This window comes from Arachis ipaensis, chromosome B10, assembly GCF_059453495.1.
Source record: "Arachis ipaensis isolate K30076 ecotype BB chromosome B10, ASM5945349v1, whole genome shotgun sequence".
In the NCBI taxonomy this organism is placed as follows: domain Eukaryota; kingdom Viridiplantae; phylum Streptophyta; class Magnoliopsida; order Fabales; family Fabaceae; genus Arachis; species Arachis ipaensis.
Window position 1 is genome coordinate 14361834 of NC_142435.1, and position 22288 is coordinate 14384121.

The window sequence follows — 22288 nt, forward strand, 5'->3', positions numbered from 1 at the left end:
ATGTATATAAATTCTTGTAGGACAATTTAATCCAGCTGAGGGATTTGTCTTCTGAGTTGGAGATAGTTCAATTTCCATTTTTCCTCTCTGCTATATGTAATCAGTTAGTTCTTATTTTCATTTGTCTTCTTATTTGTGTTCCGAATTTTTGTAGAGAAATATGCAAATTTACAATAATCTTTGTAAAATTTTTCAGCTTCTTCAAGCATGTTAAAAATCATCCCAACCTTTGGCACAAGCTGCTCATTAACATCACACATAAATTGAAAAACACCGAACGCATTTTCAAAAATAAACCAATTTATAATTCTAAATGCACTAAAACTGAAAACGAAATAAATTCATCAAAATAATAATTCAAATTCAGAACTCCTACATTATTACATTCAAATTCAAACTATCAACCATGAACAATAATTTCACAAACAAAAACAAAATTATTCAACTACAAAATTATAAACTACTAACAAACTATATAAACTAGATTCGAACCACACCTCAACTACTTGATTCAATTCAAAATAATAATCCAATTCGCCCTGGTTTAATTGACAGCCTGAACTTGGAAATACACCGAAAGCATTTCAAAAGTAAACCAAATTATAATTTCAAATGCACCAAAACTGAGAACAAAACAGATTCATCAAAATAATAATTCAAATTCAAACCATCAACCATGAACATCAATTTTCTCAAACAAAAACAAAATTATTTAACTACAGAATCATAAGCTACAAACGAATTACATTAACTAGATTCGAACCACACCTCAGCCACTTGATTCGATTCAAAACAATAATCCAATTCGTTTTGGTTCAATTGATAGTCTAAACTTGAATCATTCTCGAAAATGAAATACCTGTTCAAACCTGATTTCACTACTTGATTTCAAAAATTTGATCCAGGTCTTCAAATCAGATAAAAGAGTATTGATCTTGGACGAAGAAAACACAAAAAATGAAAATAACACATAAAAAAGAAGAGAACGCATAGAAGGAAGAGAACGTAGAGAATGCAGGAAATACTGAGAAAATTCAAAAAAGCAAACAAAATCCAGATGAAAAAGACAGTTATATATATTCGTGCGTTAAGTCAAAAATTTGTTAAAAGTAGTAGCGCGTGAAAGTGAATTAGGTTAAAACTACTTGGTTGGACTTAGTTGGTTAAATAACTTAATGTAGAGATTAATTGAATCTAATTTTCTTTCATTTTTTTCATAAAAATAAATTTAAAAAAATATATAATAATAAATATAATTATAAAAATTTGATTAAAATAATAAAAAATTATATCTCTTAATAATATTTTATATTTTTTGTCAAAAAATATAAAATACATTAATTTAATATTTATGAACATAATATTTCTATTTATATCTTAGTTTTTTAAAAGAGACATGCTATACATACAAGCATTTTTGGCTTACAAGCTATACAAGTTGGGAAGTCCAAGAGAAAAACACGCGCCCACTCCTTTAAATTGAGCGTCCAACGCACATGCCCTACAACACGTTCATTATGCCGCACTCTTCCTCTTCTTCCTCAATCAAAACGCAAACCATCAAGATTCAAGCGACATTCGAAACAAACTACGATTCTTCGAAGAGTAGAAGAAATCAAGAAGAAAAGATACAAATCTCCATAAAAAATCACCAAAAAAACGAAGAAACATTATTCAAGGTGCTGTTTTACTGTTCTTCTAGGTTTTTTTTCTAGATTGTCTCTGTCATGTGCCTCATCCTTAACCAGCAAAACATTAAAAGATTTCAAGAAGAAATATACTATCTCCTCTTGATATTGGGTGTATTTCTGTAATCGTTTGGTTTATTTCTGTAACCGTTTGGGTGTATTTCTGTAATTCTTTGAGTGTATTTCTATAATCCTTTGGGTGTATTTCTGAAATTCCATTATCTTCAAAACAATTTCAAAGTTTGATTTCAGAAATCATGAAAATCGAAAAAAATAGAAGGAGATCGAAGGCAAAGAGAGAACGCACGAAGGAGATCGAACAAATTTGGCAAAAAACTCAAAAAAAGAAACAGAATCTTTTGAAAAATGGAAGTTATATATTCATGCGTTAATTGATTTAGATTGATTTAAAAGTTCGATAAAGAAGCCTGTAACATAAGCAGCGCGTTTATGGAGTTTCGTTCTCTTCGGACTTGTAAAATTTGTAAACGCAAAACACTTGTATGGAGAGATTAATCTTTTTAAAAATACTAAAAAGCTAACAATTATATAATAAGATTAAAATTTTATTTTCAATCTCAAGCTAAATTCCGTGAGCATCCGACAGACGACATGTTAGTGTGTCTGTCTGTGTGAGAGAGGAGAAATTTGAAATGAATTGTTTACAATTTACATAGCTTGGACTTTGATTCACCAATCACGCGTTACTTCCAGTGCTCCATTATCAAAGCTCTTCCACAACAATTCAACCTTTCTTTTTTCTCTGGTAAGAATAATCACTCTCGTTCTTCATTATTTTATTTCAGAATCAGAATGTGAATCTAGCCAGTACTTTCGCTTTCGTGTTTTTTTATTTACTAATACTGGAATTTCCTCAGTTACTAGTAGTATTTCGTTGAGGACTTTTATCGAACACGTAGAGAAATGAAACTGAGTCCAAGAGAGATAGAAAAGCTAGAACTGCACAATGCTGGATTCCTTGCACAGAAACGCCTTGCTCGTGGTTTAAGACTCAATTATACCGAAGCTATTGCTCTTATAGCAACACAGGTAGTTTTGCTTGTCTGCTTTTTTTTTTAAATCTTTTTTGCATGAGAAGTTTTGTAATCTGTTAAGGATTCCACTGTCAATTGCATACAGAAGCCAAAATCTTAACCCTTTGAAGGTTGATATATTATATATGATATGGTTTAATTTAATTTGTCCAAATGGAGTTGGTTTAAGTGGTACATACTTAGGGTGCGTTGGTTTCTGATTTCATAAAGTAATTTTACAACTTGATTTCTTTCTCTTTTTCTTTCTTTAATCTTTTTTATTATTAGGTTATACATTATAATCAAATTCTTGAAGTTGATTTCTTTTTTCAGTAAAAATAAATAAATAAATAAGCACACTGAAACAAAGGCACCCTTAATTTCCTTAAACAAGGTCTCAAGTTATACATAAAATTCAAAGACGTGAAAGTTGTTTTCTTTTTTTCTGTAAGAAATTGCTGAAACGAACAAACCCTTAATTTAATTACTGCGGATTGAGTAAATCCCCACTAAGAGAGCTAGCTTTACCATGAAAAAGATTCTAAAGTTCAACATGATTGTCTCATGTTGAAGATACCTGTGATTTTGGGAAATATATAATTTAATTTTTGTTTTTCATATTCCATAGATTCTGGAATTTGTTCGCGATGGTGAGAAGACTGTGGCAGAACTAATGTGCATTGGGAGAGAACTCTTAGGAAGGTACTATGTCAATTTAGGTTATCTGGTGATGATTGCCTATGCTTGCTAATCATAATTATTATTACTAGTTTGAGATTTCATCTCTTTGAATTGATATTGTTCGGTAGTATCAGAAGAGGAATGAACCAGTTCTCTAGTCTTTAAAAATTTTGTCCTCACACCTTTTATTCAACAGGAGACAAGTTCTTCCTTCTGTTCCACATCTCTTGGATGCTGTTCAGGTAATGTGGCTATATTTTTAAAAGAGAAAAGCTTAAGGGCCAGCAGAATTTATTGGTTTTTATCAGCATGTTTAACCATTAGTCCAATTCCTTTAGTCTAGCAATCCAACAACATACTTTTAGGCCACACTTTTAAACATTGCCGGCTAACTGCTGGCTAAAAACAATAAATTATGCTGGTCCTCCGGCATTCCTCTTTTTAAAATTATTTTTGTTGTCAATTCAAAAGGTTAACTTGTTACTGTGAGATGTTGGAGAATATTTGAAAATGCCTGTAAACTAATCTAGAGCATATCCAAAGTATATTGTGGACTCAATTAATTCAATTAATCTTCTAATTGAGTAGGAAAATCTTAGAAATCATTAATGATGTTAGTGGAATTGGGCCTGTACTACTAATACTAGGTTACTAGTATTTGATCTATTCATTAGTTTAATTAAGAGGTATTAGGATTTGATTTTTGTATCCTGTCATCCATCAACAATGTATTCAGTGTTATATGTGTTTTATCTTTCTGTGTTTCCGTGACCCTAAATTCTTCACAATTCTTCAAGATTGGCAATCTTCATGTCTAGTGCCAAGAATACAACAATGACAACAATAACAACCAAGCATTGTAACTAGGCGGAATTTACCTTGTATATGTGATTTAAATCAGATTTGCGAACAAAATTCTTAATATATTTTGACCCCCGCTATTCTCGTTAATATGGCTCTTAAAACCTAAAAGGATAAAACTATACAAGTAGGTCAATCCTTTTGTAATGTGTTAGTACATTTTAGTCTCCCTCATCCTCCTGGTGTCATCTTATTCCATAAATTTGAATGTAGGTTGAAGCCACTTTTCGTGATGGGACTAAGTTAATCACTGTTCATGACCCAGTTGCTTGCGAGAATGGAAACCTTGAGAAAGCATTGTTTGGTTCTTTTCTTCCAGGTATGCCTTGTATATGATCTTAAAGATAGATGTTTCATTATATATCTACTTAATGCTTCCATTTCTAAGCATCTTTTTCTCTAATCAAATGTTGCATGTACCGTCTTTGCAGATTAACAAGATAGGAGTTTTACAAACTATTTCTTTTATAATTTTATTTGTACTTAACCCCTGATTAAAATTCTTATATAATTTTTAGTTGTTGATTAAGATCAATATTTCTAATTTTTTAGGCAAAGGAGAATTCTGTTGTCTTGTTTATATATAAATGTAGTGGGAGACAAAATTGTTATCAGCTAATTTGAAGCATTTTTTCCCCCGAAAAGATCATTGATTTGCCTAGAACTCCAATAGTGTGTGCTTTTAATTTAAATAGTGACTATATATTGTAAGGCAAGAAAACTTATATAGATAAGCCAATATATATTCCTGTCTCTCTATTGTGCACCCAAAATATCTTGCAATAGCATTATAGTGCTCAGACTGCAATTTTTGAATCACCTGTAATGCAGTTTGATATTGGAGAACTTTTTTTTTAGTTGAGTTACAAAACTGCAAAGCACAAATTGAAGCCTTACTTACATTAACATTTTCATTGATGCATGGAAACTGTGTTCACAGTACCTTCACTTGACAAGTTTCCCGATAATGAAGAAGATGATAGAATTCCAGGCGAAATAATATGTAGAGGTGGAAGCCTAGTTCTTAACCCTGGAAGGAAGGCTGTACTTCTCAAAGTTGTCAACAAGGGAGACAGGCCAATTCAGGTGTTTGCTTACAAATGACAAACATGTCTGATAAATTTATGCATCTTTGTTTATTTTTCTTGAGAATGGGAAATTTATTCATGCCATGTTAAAAATGTTTGGAGTATGCAATAATTTATCTTAGTGCCAACACTTCTAATTGCAGCAATATAAACTGTGCACAAATTGAATATCTTAAGTGTTTTCAATCAATGCTACTCGGTACTAGTTATGTAAAATGATTTTTGGATCTATTATCGAGGGATGTATGACAATATGTATTGTGAGCAAGTGCATCTTGTTGATCCCTCTGATCCAGCAATGTACCATCTTTTGGCTATACTTATTTCAAAAAGTAGAGGCTTTTGAGTTTTTCTTGTTAATTTTATATTTCAGTAAATAGTGAAGCTTGTCTAAATATCGTCCTAAAGAGCTTAGTTTCTGAAAAAGAATAATTGCTACATGGACATCAGAAATCAGCCACCCATTTAGGAATATAGAATAACTCTATATTCACATTTATGAAAAAAAGTGCATAAACAATATAATCAAACTAGATTTACATTTATAATTAAACTTTATAAACAATATAATCAAAATACAAATAAAATACAAAAATACAGTGATGGCTGATTGGTGGATGAGATACCTACTATTATTTCATGATCATTTCCTTATTTTAACTAGGATTAGGGTTTCACTTTCATTATTTACATAGATAGTATTCCTCTCTTGTAAACACATCCAATTCTATCAGAATAATAGCTAAAACTTAAAATCTCATTATCAACTACTTTATAACATTCTGAAAAATTTCAGGTTGGCAGTCACTACCATTTTATTGAAGTAAATCCCTACTTAACCTTTGATAGAAAGAAAGCATATGGCATGCGCCTCAATATAGCTGCAGGGACTGCAACACGCTTTGAGGTGGAATTCTAAATCATGATCAGTTTTCAAATTTGATATAGTAATTGGAATGCATATTTCTTTGAATTTCTTACTCTTTTGTACATTTGATAGCCCGGGGAATGTAAAAGTGTTGTACTTGTAAGCATTGGAGGTAACCAAGTCATCAGAGGAGGTAATAACATTGCTGATGGGCCAGTTACTGTTTCCAATTGTGTAGCAGCCATGGAGGCTGTGAAGACACGACAATTCGGGCATATGGAAGAGGAAAATGCAAGGTTTATGATTTGTTATTGATGCAGTTTATATAACTTTTCCTGCATCTTTGTCAAGAGTGAATGAAAATTTCTCAAATGTCAAATTTGAATTTCCCAGGGAAGGTATTACTGGGGAAGATGATTCACTTACTACAGAAATTCCTCTAGAGGAATATGCTAACAAGTATGGCCCTACTACTGGTGACAAAATCCGTCTTGGTGATACCGACTTGTTTGCGGAAATTGAAAATGATTTTACTGCCTATGGTGATGAATGTGTTTTCGGAGGGGGGAAAGTCATAAGAGATGGAATGGGTCAGTCATGCGGCCATCCATCTGCTCACTGCTTGGATACTGTTATAACAAATGCTATGATAATCGATTATACTGGAATTATCAAGGCAGATATTGGTATCAAAGATGGCCGAATCATCTTGATTGGAAAAACAGGAAATCCAGACATCATGAATGGAATACTTCCAAATAATATGATCATTGGGGTAACTTCCCTTAACGATATTGGACACAGCAAGTTGAATTGCTATGATACAATTTAAACTCACATCTTCTATTTTTAGGCTAACACTGAAGCTATTGCTGGAGAGGGTTTGATTGTAACAGCTGGGGCCGTAGATTGTCATGTGCATTTTATATGCCCTCAATTAGCATATGAAGCCATATCAAGTGGTGAGTTTCATAAGTGGAAATAACCTCTACTGAAAGTCGTGGTTACATGTATTTCCAATATTTAACATGTCCTAGTGTGCTGGGAGATACTTGTGATTGTTTCACCGTGCTTCAATATTTTTATCATATTTTGTATTGAAACTCTAGTCTCTATCTGATTTCTTATTAGTTTGGCAATTTTCTTTCTTTCACCAAATTATTAATTGGGATCCTTTTTCTACCTTGTGTATAGGTATCACTACATTAGTTGGAGGAGGAACAGGACCAGCTGATGGAACACGTGCTACTACTTGTACGCCGGCTCCAATTCAGATGAAAATGATGCTGCAATCAACGGATGACCTGCCTCTAAACTTTGGTTTCACAGGCAAAGTGTGTTTTCTTTTGTTTGATGTATAAAATTGTGCTTCTTTTTGAAGCACAAATTTTCTTGTTTTGTGAAGAATATAGAATCTCTTTCTACTTTCAAAATTCAATTAAAGTAAACCTTCTGTTTGTTGCTTCAGGGGAACAGTGCTAAGCCTGAGGACCTACATGACATAATCAGGGCAGGAGCTATGGGACTGAAGCTGCATGAGGATTGGGGAACTACACCTGCTGCAATAGATAGTTGTTTAACCATTGCGGAACAATATGATATCCAGGCACATCTCACTTATTATATTCACTTATTTACTATTGTATATTTGATTGATTTATTAACTTTTGTTATACCAGGTTAATATACATACTGACACGTTGAATGAATCTGGATTTGTGGAACATACAATTGATGCATTTAAAGGAAGAACTATTCATACTTATCACAGGTATAGACTATCTTTGAACTGCTTTTCTTTTTATTTTTTCCTAACAAAATAATTTTGTATAAAAGCAGAGACATGTATATGCTATAGAAAGAGGAATTAATGGAGATGATATATAATTTGACTGCAAAATCGGTGATTGGTCTAAACCTTTGCTTTTCCCATTATATAATACTAGTTCTATACTTGTCCTATGCCTTCACATATATTTATCTGTTTGTCTCTGAACCTCTTCTTTCTGGCCCACAGAAGTTGATGAGGGTGTGGTTTTCATTCTTTGTTTACCCAGGTTGATAGATCAATTCTTTAATTTTATCTGTTGTTTTCTTGGGCAGTGAAGGTGCAGGCGGTGGCCATGCTCCTGATATCATCAAAGTATGTGGTGTGAAGAATGTTTTGCCCTCATCAACAAACCCCACACGCCCCTATACGTCTAATACCATAGATGAGCATCTTGACATGTTGGTATGAACCTTGACATGTTGGTTTGAAGCAAAATTACCAAGAAGTAATGTAGCTTGTGCAATTTGCTTCTGAATTTAGAGTTCAATGATGTACAGATGGTATGTCATCATCTTGATAAGAATATTCCAGAGGATGTAGCTTTTGCCGAATCAAGGATCAGAGCCGAAACAATTGCTGCTGAAGATATTTTGCATGATATGGGGGCAATTAGCATAATATCTTCTGATTCACAGGCTATGGGTCGAATTGGCGAGGTCCTTCCTTTATTCAATTAGTCCATCAATTTAAGACATAACTCTAGACTCTTCCATCATGGAAAATAGAAATATAATGCTGGATAGTGCCGAATTAAATCTTTATATGAAATGATGTGTTCTTGTAGCATTTTTCTCAATTTCTTAAAATATCTCTATGCTATTATCTCATTTAAAAAATTGTGTGGAATACTAACTATGAATGTCTCAAATTTCTCCAGTAAAAATTACTCATGAAAATCAAGATTAATTTTTTGATCCTAGGGAATGTGATGTTGGATTGGTTTCTTCCTTAGGTTATTAGTAGAACATGGCAAACTGCCAGTAAGATGAAGTTGCAAAGAGGACCACTTAAACCTGGTGATTTGGACAATGACAATGACAACTGTCGGATCAAACGATATGTTGCAAAGTACACTATAAATCCAGCTATAGCAAATGGCTTCTCTCAACACATTGGTTCAGTTGAGGTATGATGTTTAAATGTTTAGTGCTTTATCAATCTAACCAAGAATTTTCCAGGGCAAAATACATGCAGAATTTGTGTCATTTCCCATGAAAAGACATGAATGCAAATGTCATGTTTGAGGATTGAGGTATTTAGTGGGTAGTGCCAGTTATACAGCACTAGTATTTAGTGGCTCTTACTGTAACTTTCTCTAAGTAGTTTGCCGCGTTTTTTTTTTTTTTTTTGGTGTTTAGTTTAACTTAATTGAGGTATTAAAAGTTGGGGTTAAAGCTGATGCTGATCCTTTTTTATTTTTTATATATTATTCCAAGTGCCACATTCATATCCAGTTTTGCAGGTGGGGAAGTTAGCTGATCTTGTGTTATGGAAGCCGTCATTTTTTGGAGCAAAACCAGAAATGGTAATCAAAGGTGGGGAGGTTGCATGGGCTAACATGGGTGACCCAAATGCGAGCATCCCAACCCCCGAACCGGTAAAATTTTTAAGTCTATTTTTTAAAGAGCGTTCCGCTTTGTTTAGGGTTGTAGTTGGTTAATGCTAAAAACTTACACATTAACTAGCCTGACATGAATTTTATTGAAATAATTCGGGGTTTGGAGGGGATGAAAGGAAACTGAAGGGCTTGAACTGTAAAGTGAAGTTCTTTTTACTCTTTAAACCCTTTTCTTTTATCCCTTCCCCGCCAAAACTCTAACTCGCAAATACGATCTTAGTCTACACTTCGTTACTTGTTTGTTTTCTCCATGGAACTAGTTCAAACTAAACTATGAAACGCAATTATGTAGGTCATAATGAGGCCTATGTTCGTAGCATTCGGCAAGGCTAGCAGTGCACACTCTATTGCTTTCGTGAGCAAGGTATGCAACCCCTCTTTTTCTCTATCTTTTGCAAGAGAATGGATCCCTCATTAAATTTTAAATGATTTTGTGACGCATAATTTTCACGATTAATTTAATTACTCTATTAGTCTCTGGGGTAATGCCCAATTTAGTTCCTATAAGATTAGTCATTTTGGTCCTTTACTTTTAATTGGATTAAATTAGTCCCCATAGATTACTAACGTGAAGCAAATCAGACTAGAATTCGTTATCACACCCTTAACACGTACTGACGTGGCATGTTTAGTGACATGGAGGAGTCTGCGCTAAACAAAAAATGCTAATTTAGTCCCTGTATGTAACACTGAATCATTTTGGTCATATACTTTTAATTGAACCAAATTAGTCCTTGTATGTTACCATTGGAATCAATTGGTCCTCTCTTCTCGGAAGCTAGCAATTGTTGTGTTGATTGCAAGTTTTAGGTTATTTTGTGCGCACAAAATGTTAATTTCAAGTAGGTTTTTATGGAAAAATATCTTTATTCCAAATTAAGTAATGACACCTTCGATATATGATTTATGTTAGCACAGTTCCAGTTTATGATTTATTAAATATGAATACAAGGCAAACTATAAACGAGTACAATTTTACACAAAAAAGACCATAACTTTTATAATCACCTGGACATAGTTTCCAAAAGGTCATCATATTAGATTATGAATTCTGTGTGTTTGTAAATTTTAATCATTTACAGCTTGATATTCATATTAATATATCAGAAATTGGCAATGCGGTAACATAAATCTCATCTATAAAAGGCTACTTGACATAAAAAATAACCCGAAACTTACAATCAACACAACAGCTGCTAGCTTTCAAGAGGAAGAGAGGACGAATTTGACTCCCTCGGTAACTTAGACTGCGGTTGATTCTGAAAACACAATAAGACAAGACACTGAAAATAAGACACAAAGGATAGAGACACAAATTTTAGTGTTCTTGTATTTTGTTTAGTAATAAACTAGAAAAAATTATGAAAGTCTAATTTATTCTCATTTTTTTTCATTCAAAATTTGAGAAAAAAATATAATTATGAAAAATTAACAAGAATATGAAAGAAAAAATAAAAAATAAGTTGTATCCCTTGTTAGTGTCTCTGTGTCCTTCCTGTTAGGATGGATACAAAATATACTAATTCAGTGTCTCTAGATACAATATTTCTATCCATGTTTCATCTCTCAAATATGATTTTGTGTTTTTGTATTCCTATCTCAATGTCCTGTACCTATAAACAAACGCAGCCTTACAAACTAATTTGGTTCACTTAAAAGTTAAAAGTACAAATGCCAAAATGACTCAATCTTGTTACACACAAGGACTAGATTGAGCATTTTTCATTTAGCACAGACTTCTATGCGGAAAATTTTCTGCCACATCAGCATGTGTATAATGGCAAGATCTCTAATTTTATTCGAGAGACTAATTTGATTCAAGTAAGATAAATAAAAAATAAAAAAATTATTCTCGTTCTTACTAAACTAACACAATAATCTTAAGAGTATTTGTTTTTTGGAATATTCTACTATTCATCGTAAACAAACACAAAAGCGACTATTCGGAGAATATTTCGCAATTTTTAATAAAAAATAGTAATTTAGGACCTAGTTGAAAATTTGTATCTAATATAGAGACTCAGATACAAATTTTTAAACTGTAAGGTCTTAATCCAAAATTTGGTAAAATTATAAAGATCGACTGAATAATTAAGCCATAATTTAAACTATATTACCCATATGTTACACATAAGAGAAATTAATGGATGAAGACACACGCAAGACAGTCATGTAAATTTCAAAATGAGAAGAGTTATTTCCCTAATTCCCTTTCTTAGATAGACGCATGCACAAAGAACATTTATGCTACGTGAACACCAAAATCAGTCATTAGTATAAAATACATGTTAGAATATAAATATATATTAAAAATAAATTAAATCACACATATATTTATGTATAAATATATTGGTGGTTAATTTTAGTGGCTGATTTTGCTGTACAAATAGCATTTTTGTACAAAAATTGTATGTTCCCAAAGCACATATATATCTACAAGCGCTTATTTTCATTTGTAAAATGAGTGAGAGTCCTAACTTATCTTTCTAATTATTCTCCTAATTTTTAAATAAAGTTTTTTTTTATGTTTTTAAAAAAATAACACATATTTGAATTTTTTAGTAGTTTAATTGTGAGCAAGCTTTAAATATACTCTAGAAACATAGAAGTATTTATCCAGTTGAGAACACACAAACACCCTGGACATCCACGTTTTTTTTTCCTCTCCAAAGGCAGACATTGACGCCACAATGTCGATTTGTTGGTATGTTTGCAAGCAGGCTGCTTCACGGAACAAAGTAAAAGACTTGTATGGACTTCACAAGAGAGTGGAAGCCGTTGAGAATGTGAGGAGGCTCACCAAACTTGACATGAAACTCAATGACTCTCTCCCGGAGATCACTGTCGACCCAGAATCATACACCGTTACAGCGGACGGAGAGGTTCTAACCTGCTCTCCGGCCACGACCATTCCCCTTTCTAGGAATTACTTCCTCTTTTGATCTCAAATTTCACATTTTGTTTATTCCGGTTTGTATGAACCTCTTGTGTAATAAACTTTTGGTCTTGGGATGTATCATTCGTCAAGCTGCACTGCCTTCAACATGATTGATGATGCACTTTTTTTCTTTCACAATCCCTTCGGTATGATTCATTTGAACTTAAATTACAGTACAGAAATGAAAAATGATGCATTAGATGCATCATGCAATTTCGAAATAATATAATATCGGGTTCTGCTATTTCAACATCAAGAACTATTTTACAACTACTACAAGAATACATAGAAAAAGGTGCGCAAAATACGTTAACTAAAATGTTAATTTGAAAAAAAAAAATACATATTGTTTTGTTGGATGCTGGATGCCTCTCTCTCTTACATTTGCATGGCGTGTGTACTCGCGGAAAAAATAGCATGGCCCTCCCCGCAGAAGTTTATAAGTTGTAAGTTGTTGATGAAAATTGTAATTAAATGCCTCGAAGTTTGTAAATGTTTTTTCAGTAAGTTAGGGAGATAAAAAAAATATTTTAATAAATATTAAATAAAGTAAATTTTTGTTTTTTAATCAATTATTTTTTGTTATAAAATATTTTTGATATTTTTTAGCATGTAACTTTTAAAAAACTATTTCATGTAATTCCAATAGCAAGTAGTTAAGAATGTGAGGTGATTTTGTGTTATATATATATATAGTGATAGTGTGAAATGTGTCAGAAATTAATTTGGTTATGGATAAAAGATTGGTAAAAAACCTGTATATGGATGCATGGTGTGTTGTCTACAAATGTGGAACTGCGTTGATCAGAAACCTATAAAACGCAGGTAATGTTTTGCAGGCGTTGAAATCAGAAAGTGTGAAGGAGCTTGTTGAAGAACAACAACTGCACGGGATAGGAAAAAAAAATGGTGCGTGACTATACAATACAAAACCGGAAGATTATATTATTGAGTATTTAGATCATCCTCAATTTGTAAGTAATTTTTTTTAATATTTAACAATAAATATATAAATTTATTCAAATTTTATTTATTTGTGTTGTAATTAGTGGTATTGGGGTTATTTATTTCTCATTACGGTTTAATTTTTTTAATACTGTTATTATATTATTATTGTTATTAATAGGCAAATTAATCTCTATATTATTAGTGACGTTATTATTGTTATTATTATTATTATTATTATTATTATTATTATTATAATAATAGTGGGTATGTTAATGAGAATAATTTATTAATAATTTTTAATAACAATAATGTGTAATAATTTATTATTATTTTTTAGTGATTTATTATTATTTTTTATGATAATAATAATAATAATCATACTGTTAACAGTAAACGGTTTTTTTAATAATGTTTAATTAAAAAAAATTATTATGTTTAATACTTTAGTAAAATTTTGTAATAATAATTAATACTGTATGTTAATAACAAACTGTTTAGGTTATAGATAATATAATAAATGGTTATTATTATTGTTATTATTGTTATATTTGAGTAATTATTATAATTAGAGTGTTATTATGATTATTTTATAATACTGGTTATGATAGTGAGAATAAGTTATTATTAGTTTTTAATAATTAATAATACTGTTTAATAAATAATAGACAAATATTTATTAATTTTTAATAATTTATTATTATGTTTTAAGATAATAATAATAATAATAATAATAATAATAATAATAATAATAATAATAATAATAATAATAATAATGTTTAGTTGTTGTTGCTAATTTTTTTTTGAACAAATTATTAACCGATATTATTTAGAATTTAATAATTACCATTTTTCTTTTTGCAGGCTATTAGAAATTTATTGCCCAGAAAATTAGATCCGCCAGATACCTTTAACGAGGTAGCTGCAGCGACATTGGCATTGACTGGGTTTCAACACGTTTCGCGAGTAGGCGAAATGAGAGGTCATTCTCCACTACTGAGTGCTTTGGTGGAACGATGGAGGCCGGAGACTCACACATTTCATCTTCCGGTCGGTGAAGTGACGGTGACGCTGGAAAATGTGAGCTATATTCTTGGTCTCCCGATTAATGGGGAGGCCGTTATAGGTAGATCAAATAGCAACCACCAGTTTTTGGTAGAGAACTGCATTGCGTGTTTTGGTCGGGAGCCCGGTTCGGACGATCACGTGTTCGGGAAGGTTAATATTACTTGGGTCCGGCGGTGCAGAGACACCGAGCCGTGTGATACTCAGGAGTCTCTCGAGCGGTACGTTCGGGCGCACATTTTCTGCGTGCTCGGAACAATTGTGTTTTCGGATAAGTCGACCGTTTCACTGAACTCGAAGTTTCTACCGCTACTTCGGAATTTTCATCGGATTTCAGGGTATAGTTGGGGAGCAGCCAGTCTGGCACACCTATACAGATCGTTGTGTCGTGCCTCACGATACAACTACAAGGAAATGAATGGCTCACTGATACTGCTTTTTGTTTGGGCGTGGGAGCGTATGCCGTTCCTGGCACCTATACCCCGCGATCAACTCGGCGATATTGGTATTCCACTAGCGCGACGGTATTGGCTTTTATCGTTATTGTTATTGTTATTATTATTATTATTATTATTATTATTATTATTATTATTATTATTATTAATTTGTTCTTCTTATTAATATTGTTATTCTGTTTTCGTTAGGTGGAGTCATTGGCGCCGACATACGAGATATATACGGCGGCCTACTGCGCATTTTAGGCGAGGACCACGCATCTCACGCGAATCCATCTCATTCAAGTAGCGGGTGGACTTCGGTCTTCCTTTCGTCGCGCGCCTCAATGTCCAGTTGGCGATCACCTTCGCTCCTTCGTATCTATCTCATGTAGATGGGTCACCCATCGGAACAAACTCGCCTCTGTACACCTTGCAAATTTCAGACATCTTGTACACATCGTGCACGTACACTTGCCAATCGAGACGCTGGTTGGCGCAACATGCAAGCACATGGCGACATGGAAGTCGCTCGACCTGAAAATGGCCACAGTCGCAGTGTCGTTGCGCAAGGTTGACAGTGTAAATGGTACCATTTTGCATTTCGCGAACCTCAAACATCTCGTTGCGCCTGTCGAACCGGTTGACCACAACGTTTCCTGCACGTCGGAAGCTTTCTTCAACTCTCTTCATTGCGAACTCTGAATACGTTAATTTGTTGCGGAGACGCTCATGAGCCTCGGTACTCTTCCGAGTGAACAACTCATTCAGCCGATAGAAAGTTGACCGGACCAGGGCAGTCACAGGAAGGTTGCGTGCACCCTTCAGGACAGAATTTATGCACTCTACTAAGTTTGTCGTCATATGTCCCCAACGATGACCACCATCGAATGCCAACACCCATCTCTCAACACTGATCTCATCGCACCATTGAGTATATGCCTCACCCCGCTCTTTAAGCCTTTCGTAGTTTTTGTTGTACTCCTGCTCCGTCTTAGAATAGCCTGTTGAGAAAAACCATTTAGTCATAAGCAGATGCCACAAATTTACTATGAATAGAACCATAACAGGGAGTTGAAATACCTGTGTTAACCACGAGTTTATGCAAATATGGAGCCTTGAACCTCCTTAAGAAGTTGGAGCCGATGTGCCTGATGCAGTACATGTGCCACGCCCTTGGTGGTGACCATGCACCGTTACTGCGAGCTATTGCAGCGTCGATGGAGGTATGGCGGTCAGAAATAATACCCACACCATCAATGGTAACAACATATCTCCGCAAATTCGTTAGAAAAAACTCCCATGCGTCTGCCGTCTCGCCCTCGACTATGGCAAATGCAATAGGCACAATGTTTTGATTCCCATCTTGTGCAACCGCTACCAGAAGTGCACCTTTATATTTTCCGTACAGGTGCGTGCCATCAACTTTCGCCAGTGGCTTGTAGTGTCTAAATGCTATAATACATGGATAGAAGCTCCAAAAAACGCGGTGCAGAACTCTTACACTTTGAACCTCCTGAGTCTCACGGTAAACGGGGAGCGTTTTGATTTGAACACGAGACCTTGGCATTTTAACCGTCATTGCTTTCAACCATTCTGGCAGAGTCTGGTAAGAAACTTCCCAATCACCGAAGACCTTGGCAACAGCTTTTTGCTTTGCCAACCAAGTCTTGCAGTAACTGACAGTGTAGTTGAATCGGAATTGAACTTCTGCAATTACAGACTTCACCTTTATCGAGGGGTCTGATTCGACCAACAGCCTAATGGCATCTGCAATTGTGTCCGAGTCCAACTTGGCATGATCTTGTGATATCGTTCCCACAGTGCACGTGTGCTTGCCATTCTATCTCCTGATCTCCCAACAAGCTTTCTTTCGAATCAAGCTAGCCCAGATAAGCCAATTGCACCCTGCACCATACCCCTTGTATTTCGCATAGAATGTCTGCGCCTCAGACTCGTACACAGTGTAATCAACTCCTCTAGAGATAGTGTAGCTTTTGATTGTAGATATCACCGACTCTCTCGAACCTAATTCCATTCCAACACTAAACTCGCCATCTTCCGTCGCCGCAGCGTTGCCTTCACCTACGACATGCGCACCACCATCAGTCAGACAAGGCAAATAAAATAAACACTGTAGGAAAATTTAGTTAATAATCATAACATACCCGTATTTGGATACTCACCGGGTCATGCATGGCTTTAAGATCTAGAGTCCGCATAAAAGACGGAACACCAAACGGGTGCTGGCTTACAATTGCATTCGCTTCATTTTGCACCTCCGGATTGTCTGCCAAGTCTCTGTCATCGTTTTCGTTATCGACTTCATAGTTAGCTTCGAACTCCTCTTCACTGTCATTATTATCTTCTTCCCAATCTATATCCCCGAGCTCATCAACATTGACCTCCTCGTCGACCGCGTCCGACCCTGACTGCTGTTCAAACTCAACGTACAATTCTATCATCGGCACGTGAAATCGGATTTGTTGATAAATACAAAACATCTGCTATATACTGGCATCGTCAGTGATGGGCATTAATTGAAACTGTATTAGCCCACCAAATACTTGCACAGGACTTCTGTATAAAAGGTTGCTCACCCTTTTCAAAATGTGGCTTTGAATGTTATTACAAAGCCCATTTTGCAACTCGACAAAACTCATGGTACATGGAATAGCAAATGACAACGGACATTCACAAACAAAAGTCACTCCTTCATGTGTGTTTGGTATAACTTCACCGTTATAATATACTCGCAAATTTGCAATATTTTCCATAACTTCAACCTCACCTACTCCAATTTTTTTGACACACCTAACTGCAAAAAAAAACTAAAAACTACAACATATGTATTCGAAAGAAGAGTATGATTAGTAGAATGGGAGTGAGGCCATTTGGGTGAGGAGTGCTTCATATTTATAGGCAGGCCTCTTCATTAAAATATTTTTTTCTCAACAAACGCAACCTGCGTTTTTTATTTTTCAAAAAAATAATCTGACAATGCGAAAAACGCAGCCTGTGTTTTACCTTTCCCCCCAAAAAAAAGCTGACACTTAGCACAAAACGCAATCTGCGTTTTGTTATTACGAAAAAAAATTTTAACCCATCACAAAACGCAGGCCGCGTTTGGGTTGAAACAAATAAAAAAAATTTTGAAAAGCCTTCAGAAAGCAAAACGCAGCCCACATTTGTTCCCTTTCCTGAAAAAAAAAAAAAAACAGGCCAAAAGTAAAACGCAGGTAGGGATGTCAACGGGGCAGGACGGGAGCGGGGGATGCCTCCCTGCTCCCCATCCCCGCCCTCAGATTTGCTCCCCATCACCGTCCCCATTCCCCACGGGGCTCCATTCCCCGCGGGGACCCCATTCCCCATCTACATAATAGTTCTAACTAATTATTAATTTCCATATGAATAGAGTTACAAGTATCTATCTTATACAAAAATTGCAAGATTTTATACAAAAGTCTAAATGACACGATGGTGACTTCTTTCGAAATGACGCAATGGGGGGACGCAACAACGAGCCAAAGGACAAAGCAGTGGACGAGGTGGGAGACGCGGCAACAGAGAGGAGAATAGACACGACGGCAGAGTTACGAAAAGGAACGCCACAAATAGAAATTACGACACGATAAGGGTGATGACACGGTGAGGTGTGACGATGCGGTGAAAAGGGTGGCGATGGGGTGGCTGCAGAGAGGTTGGATGGAGTATGGACAACGTTAGGGATCTCTGAATTGAAGAAGGTTATACAAATAAAAATTAGGAGTTTTGGGTTTCTATATATATGTGTGTGTGAGAAATGACTAAAAAACATATATGAGAAATAAAATATTAAGAATAATTCAGGAAATTCATAAATTTCGATGAATAGCGGGGACGGGGCGGGGATCCCCGCTCAGGTCCTCGCGCCTGCTTCGGGGGAATTTTGTCCCTCATCCCCATCCCCACAGAAAAAATTCTCCACAATTGGATCCCCATTCGGGGCAATCCATGCAGGGATCCCCGCGTCTCGGGGAGTTTTGCCATCCCTTTAACGTTTTACACCTAACACCATAGCAGAAAAAAAATTGTCCATGCGTCCATTACATTGAAGAACACCAAATTTTGTTCCATATAAAAAAAAATGAGCCGAAATGTGTTTGTGGACATAATACTAGAAAAAAATATTGAAAATTTTTTTTATTTAAAAGTTAGAAAAATAATTTAAAAAATAAGTTAGGACTCCTAATTATTTATTCTAAAAAGTTATTGATAAAAACAAAAATTATATGTCATGATTAAAAAATATTTGAAATAAATGGAAACTGTTGTATGTATTAAAAATTTAATTCTTGACTTAGATTAAGAAAATAAAGTAATATATATATATATATATTAAAAAATTGAAAATTCCAGTTAAGTACAATTACTTAGTGAAAAAATATTAATGAGACAAACACTCTTTTTAACCAATGAGGTCAAATGAATTAAACTGATTGTAACCTGTATTATCGACACATATATAGTGATAAAGAAATTAGAGAATGCACTTTTAATTTGTAGCTTGTCCCTACCAAAAAAAAAAAGGTAGCTTGTCAATAAATTTCTTTTTCATGCAATCTTCCACGGCTAGACTTTATGAAATCAATCATAATAAATCGGCACTAATAAGGGTGAAAATAGCTCAGGACAAGTTAGACTTCACTTTTAATAAATCAAGTTTGTAATCTATTTAATTGGTTTGAATTTAACCTGTAATTTGTTATAAACTTTATTTTAAGTACTAAACATTGTTATTGAACTTAGTCTAATCTAAAACCTAATAAAAAAGTTGATATATATAATTTTTTTATCAAAATAAAAAATAAAAATATTTAAAAAAATATTTTTTTTAAAATATTTATATGTAATATACTAAATTTAATCTTTAGAATAATATCAAAATTTTTAAAATATTTAAAATATAAAAAAATATTTATAATAAAATATAATAAATTTAAAATTTTTAATAACTATTTTAATTATAAATAATATTTTTATATTTTTTTATATTTTAATAGACTCAAACAGACCTGACAGACTTATTAGACTATTTTTTGAGTTTAAATTTGATCTATTAATAGAATTAAGTTTTTAAATTAACTTGAATTTAAAATTATTTTATAACAGGTCAGACCATATCAGTTTGCAGATCCCTAATAGACCACCTGACCTATTTTCATCCTTAAGCACTATCCTTTTAATTTGGTTGAACCGTTGATCCTCAAATTTATATTTTTGCAATCTATACATGTATTTGTCTCGGATTACAAGTATTAGAGCCGAAAGTTATAAGATATGTAATTTTTTAGTACATTTTATTTTACTGCATTCTTTCATAACTAGACTTATAAAATTAATCATAAATTAACCAAAACTACCCTTCCGACCTAGTTCAACATAGGTCTTATCTAAAATTGTATTTTCTATTATGAGACTTGCAAGATCTGCTGTCAGGTGATATTAAAAGACTTGTATAGACTTCAAAAGAGAGTGGAAGCCATTGAAAATGTGAGCAGGCTCATCAAACTTGATATAAAACTCAATGACTCTCTCCCAAAGATTATTGTCGATCCAGAATCATACACCGTTACAGCAGACGGAGAGGTTCTAGCCTGCTCTCCGATCACGACCACTCTGCTTTCTAGAAAGTAGAAACTACTTCCTCTTTTGATCTTAAATTTTTCACATTTTGTTTATTCTTGTTTGTATGAACATCTTGGGTAATAAAGTTTTGATCTTAGGATGTATCATTTTTGATGCCGCACTGCCTTCAACATGATTGATGATGTAATTTTCTTCCTTCATCAGCTTTTCCATCCCTTGGGGATGATTCATTTGAACTTAAATTACAGTACAGAAATAAAAATGAAAAACTAGGTGTATCATGTATCATGCAATCTGAAAATAATATAATCTAAGATTCTGCTATTTCAACATAAAAAAATTATTATGATGAAATAAATAGAAAAAGATAAGTAGAAAATACGTTAGCTAAAAAGTCAATTTTTTTTAATTTTCATTTTTTATATTGATATTGTCATCTAGATTTTCTTCCCCCATCCCAACTCTTCTTTCGTCATGTCACTCACGCCGTCATATTTACACCTAAAGTTTGCTCTCCTTCACTTCTATTTTATATTTTAAATTCTAAATCTACCTCTTAATCTTTATATTTATTTTAATTAAATATAATACTAAAATATAATTCAGTCGAATATTTTTCTTTTGCCAAAATAAAATTGCATTTTCTCAAATTAAACGGATTACATGAGTCTAATAAGACAAAAAAAAAAAACAATAGATGAGGATCTTACAACTTATTATGAAGTGAAAAGAAAAAGTAAAGAAGTAAATACTAAATCAGTATCTAAAAGATTCTAACACTGATAAAATAGTACCTGATCTTTGTTATTGACAAAATGATTCTCGAAAGATTTTAAAATTTGACAAAACTGACTAACCTTCAATTGAGTTACCTAGAGTTAACATTTAAGTGTGACATGTCAGTTAACAATTTTTATAATTAAAAAATTTATCACTTTTAACTTTTATAATTTTAAAAATACCCCAATTTTTATTTTTAAAAAACCTAATCCCTTTTTTCTGAAACTCTCATCTCTTCTAAATCATCATCATTTTCAAAAAATTCTAATATCTTTTTTTTTCTTCTCCTTTTTACTAGAGAGACCTCAAATAAGACAGCTAAAAAGGATGCATCAAATATTTTAGGCAAGATGCTTATGAAAATTGGGAGTGAGGGAAAGTTGACAGCGAAAATCTGATTTTTTTTCGGGTATATCAAGAGATTGAAAGTGAGTTGAACCACGCTATCAAGGCGTCAGTTTCCTTGGATAATAATGGTAATGAAAATGCGAACATTCTGAGTGAAAAATTGATGGGGTTTTGTTAGTTTTGCTACTACTATTTTTGCTAAAAATCCCTTACTGGACATATGTAAAACTGTCTTGATTGACAAAGAAGAAGAAGAAGAAGAAAAAGAAGAAGAAGAAGCGTTAAAGTGTTGGGGTTAAGTCTGAGAGAGGATGCCACTTCTTGGATGGCGTTCTCTTCAGCCTTGGAAGCGGCGAAGCCGCTACTACTGTTGTCGTTTCTATAACCACCCATTATGAGCTCAACAGCTATAGTAGCATCACAATCATTGGGTCAAGAAAAAAAAGAGAAATTAAAAAGGGGTTGAGTCTTGAGAAGAAGG

At 33.7% G+C, this 22288-nt stretch overlaps 3 protein-coding genes across 3 annotated transcripts; 2 read left to right on the plus strand and 1 right to left on the minus strand.

Annotated features, from left to right (window-relative positions):
• Positions 1-2266: 2266 nt before the first annotated feature.
• URE (urease) lies at positions 2267-12828 on the plus strand. Its single transcript, XM_016325214.3, has 19 exons — positions 2267-2454; positions 2567-2738; positions 3351-3424; positions 3600-3645; positions 4478-4583; positions 5205-5350; positions 6149-6259; positions 6353-6516; positions 6614-6995; positions 7074-7182; positions 7415-7554; positions 7689-7826; positions 7900-7991; positions 8324-8453; positions 8549-8707; positions 9004-9177; positions 9514-9648; positions 9962-10033; positions 12390-12828. Exons 2-19 carry the CDS (start codon positions 2613-2615, stop codon positions 12609-12611), a joined length of 2526 nt encoding a protein of 841 aa, XP_016180700.1. The 5' UTR covers positions 2267-2454; positions 2567-2612; the 3' UTR covers positions 12612-12828.
• A 1699-nt stretch (positions 12829-14527) lies between these two features.
• LOC107620172 (serine/threonine-protein phosphatase 7 long form homolog) lies at positions 14528-15361 on the plus strand. Its single transcript, XM_016322378.2, has 2 exons — positions 14528-15141; positions 15262-15361. The coding sequence occupies exons 1-2, from the start codon at positions 14528-14530 to the stop codon at positions 15359-15361; spliced, it is 714 nt and encodes a 237-aa protein (XP_016177864.2).
• Positions 15362-15438: 77 nt separating this feature from the next.
• LOC148579209 (uncharacterized) lies at positions 15439-16633 on the minus strand. The gene is made up of 2 exons (XM_088489196.1): positions 16135-16633; positions 15439-16055 (listed from the first exon to the last, which is right to left on the minus strand). Exons 1-2 carry the CDS (start codon positions 16631-16633, stop codon positions 15439-15441), a joined length of 1116 nt encoding a protein of 371 aa, XP_088345322.1.
• Positions 16634-22288: the final 5655 nt, after the last annotated feature.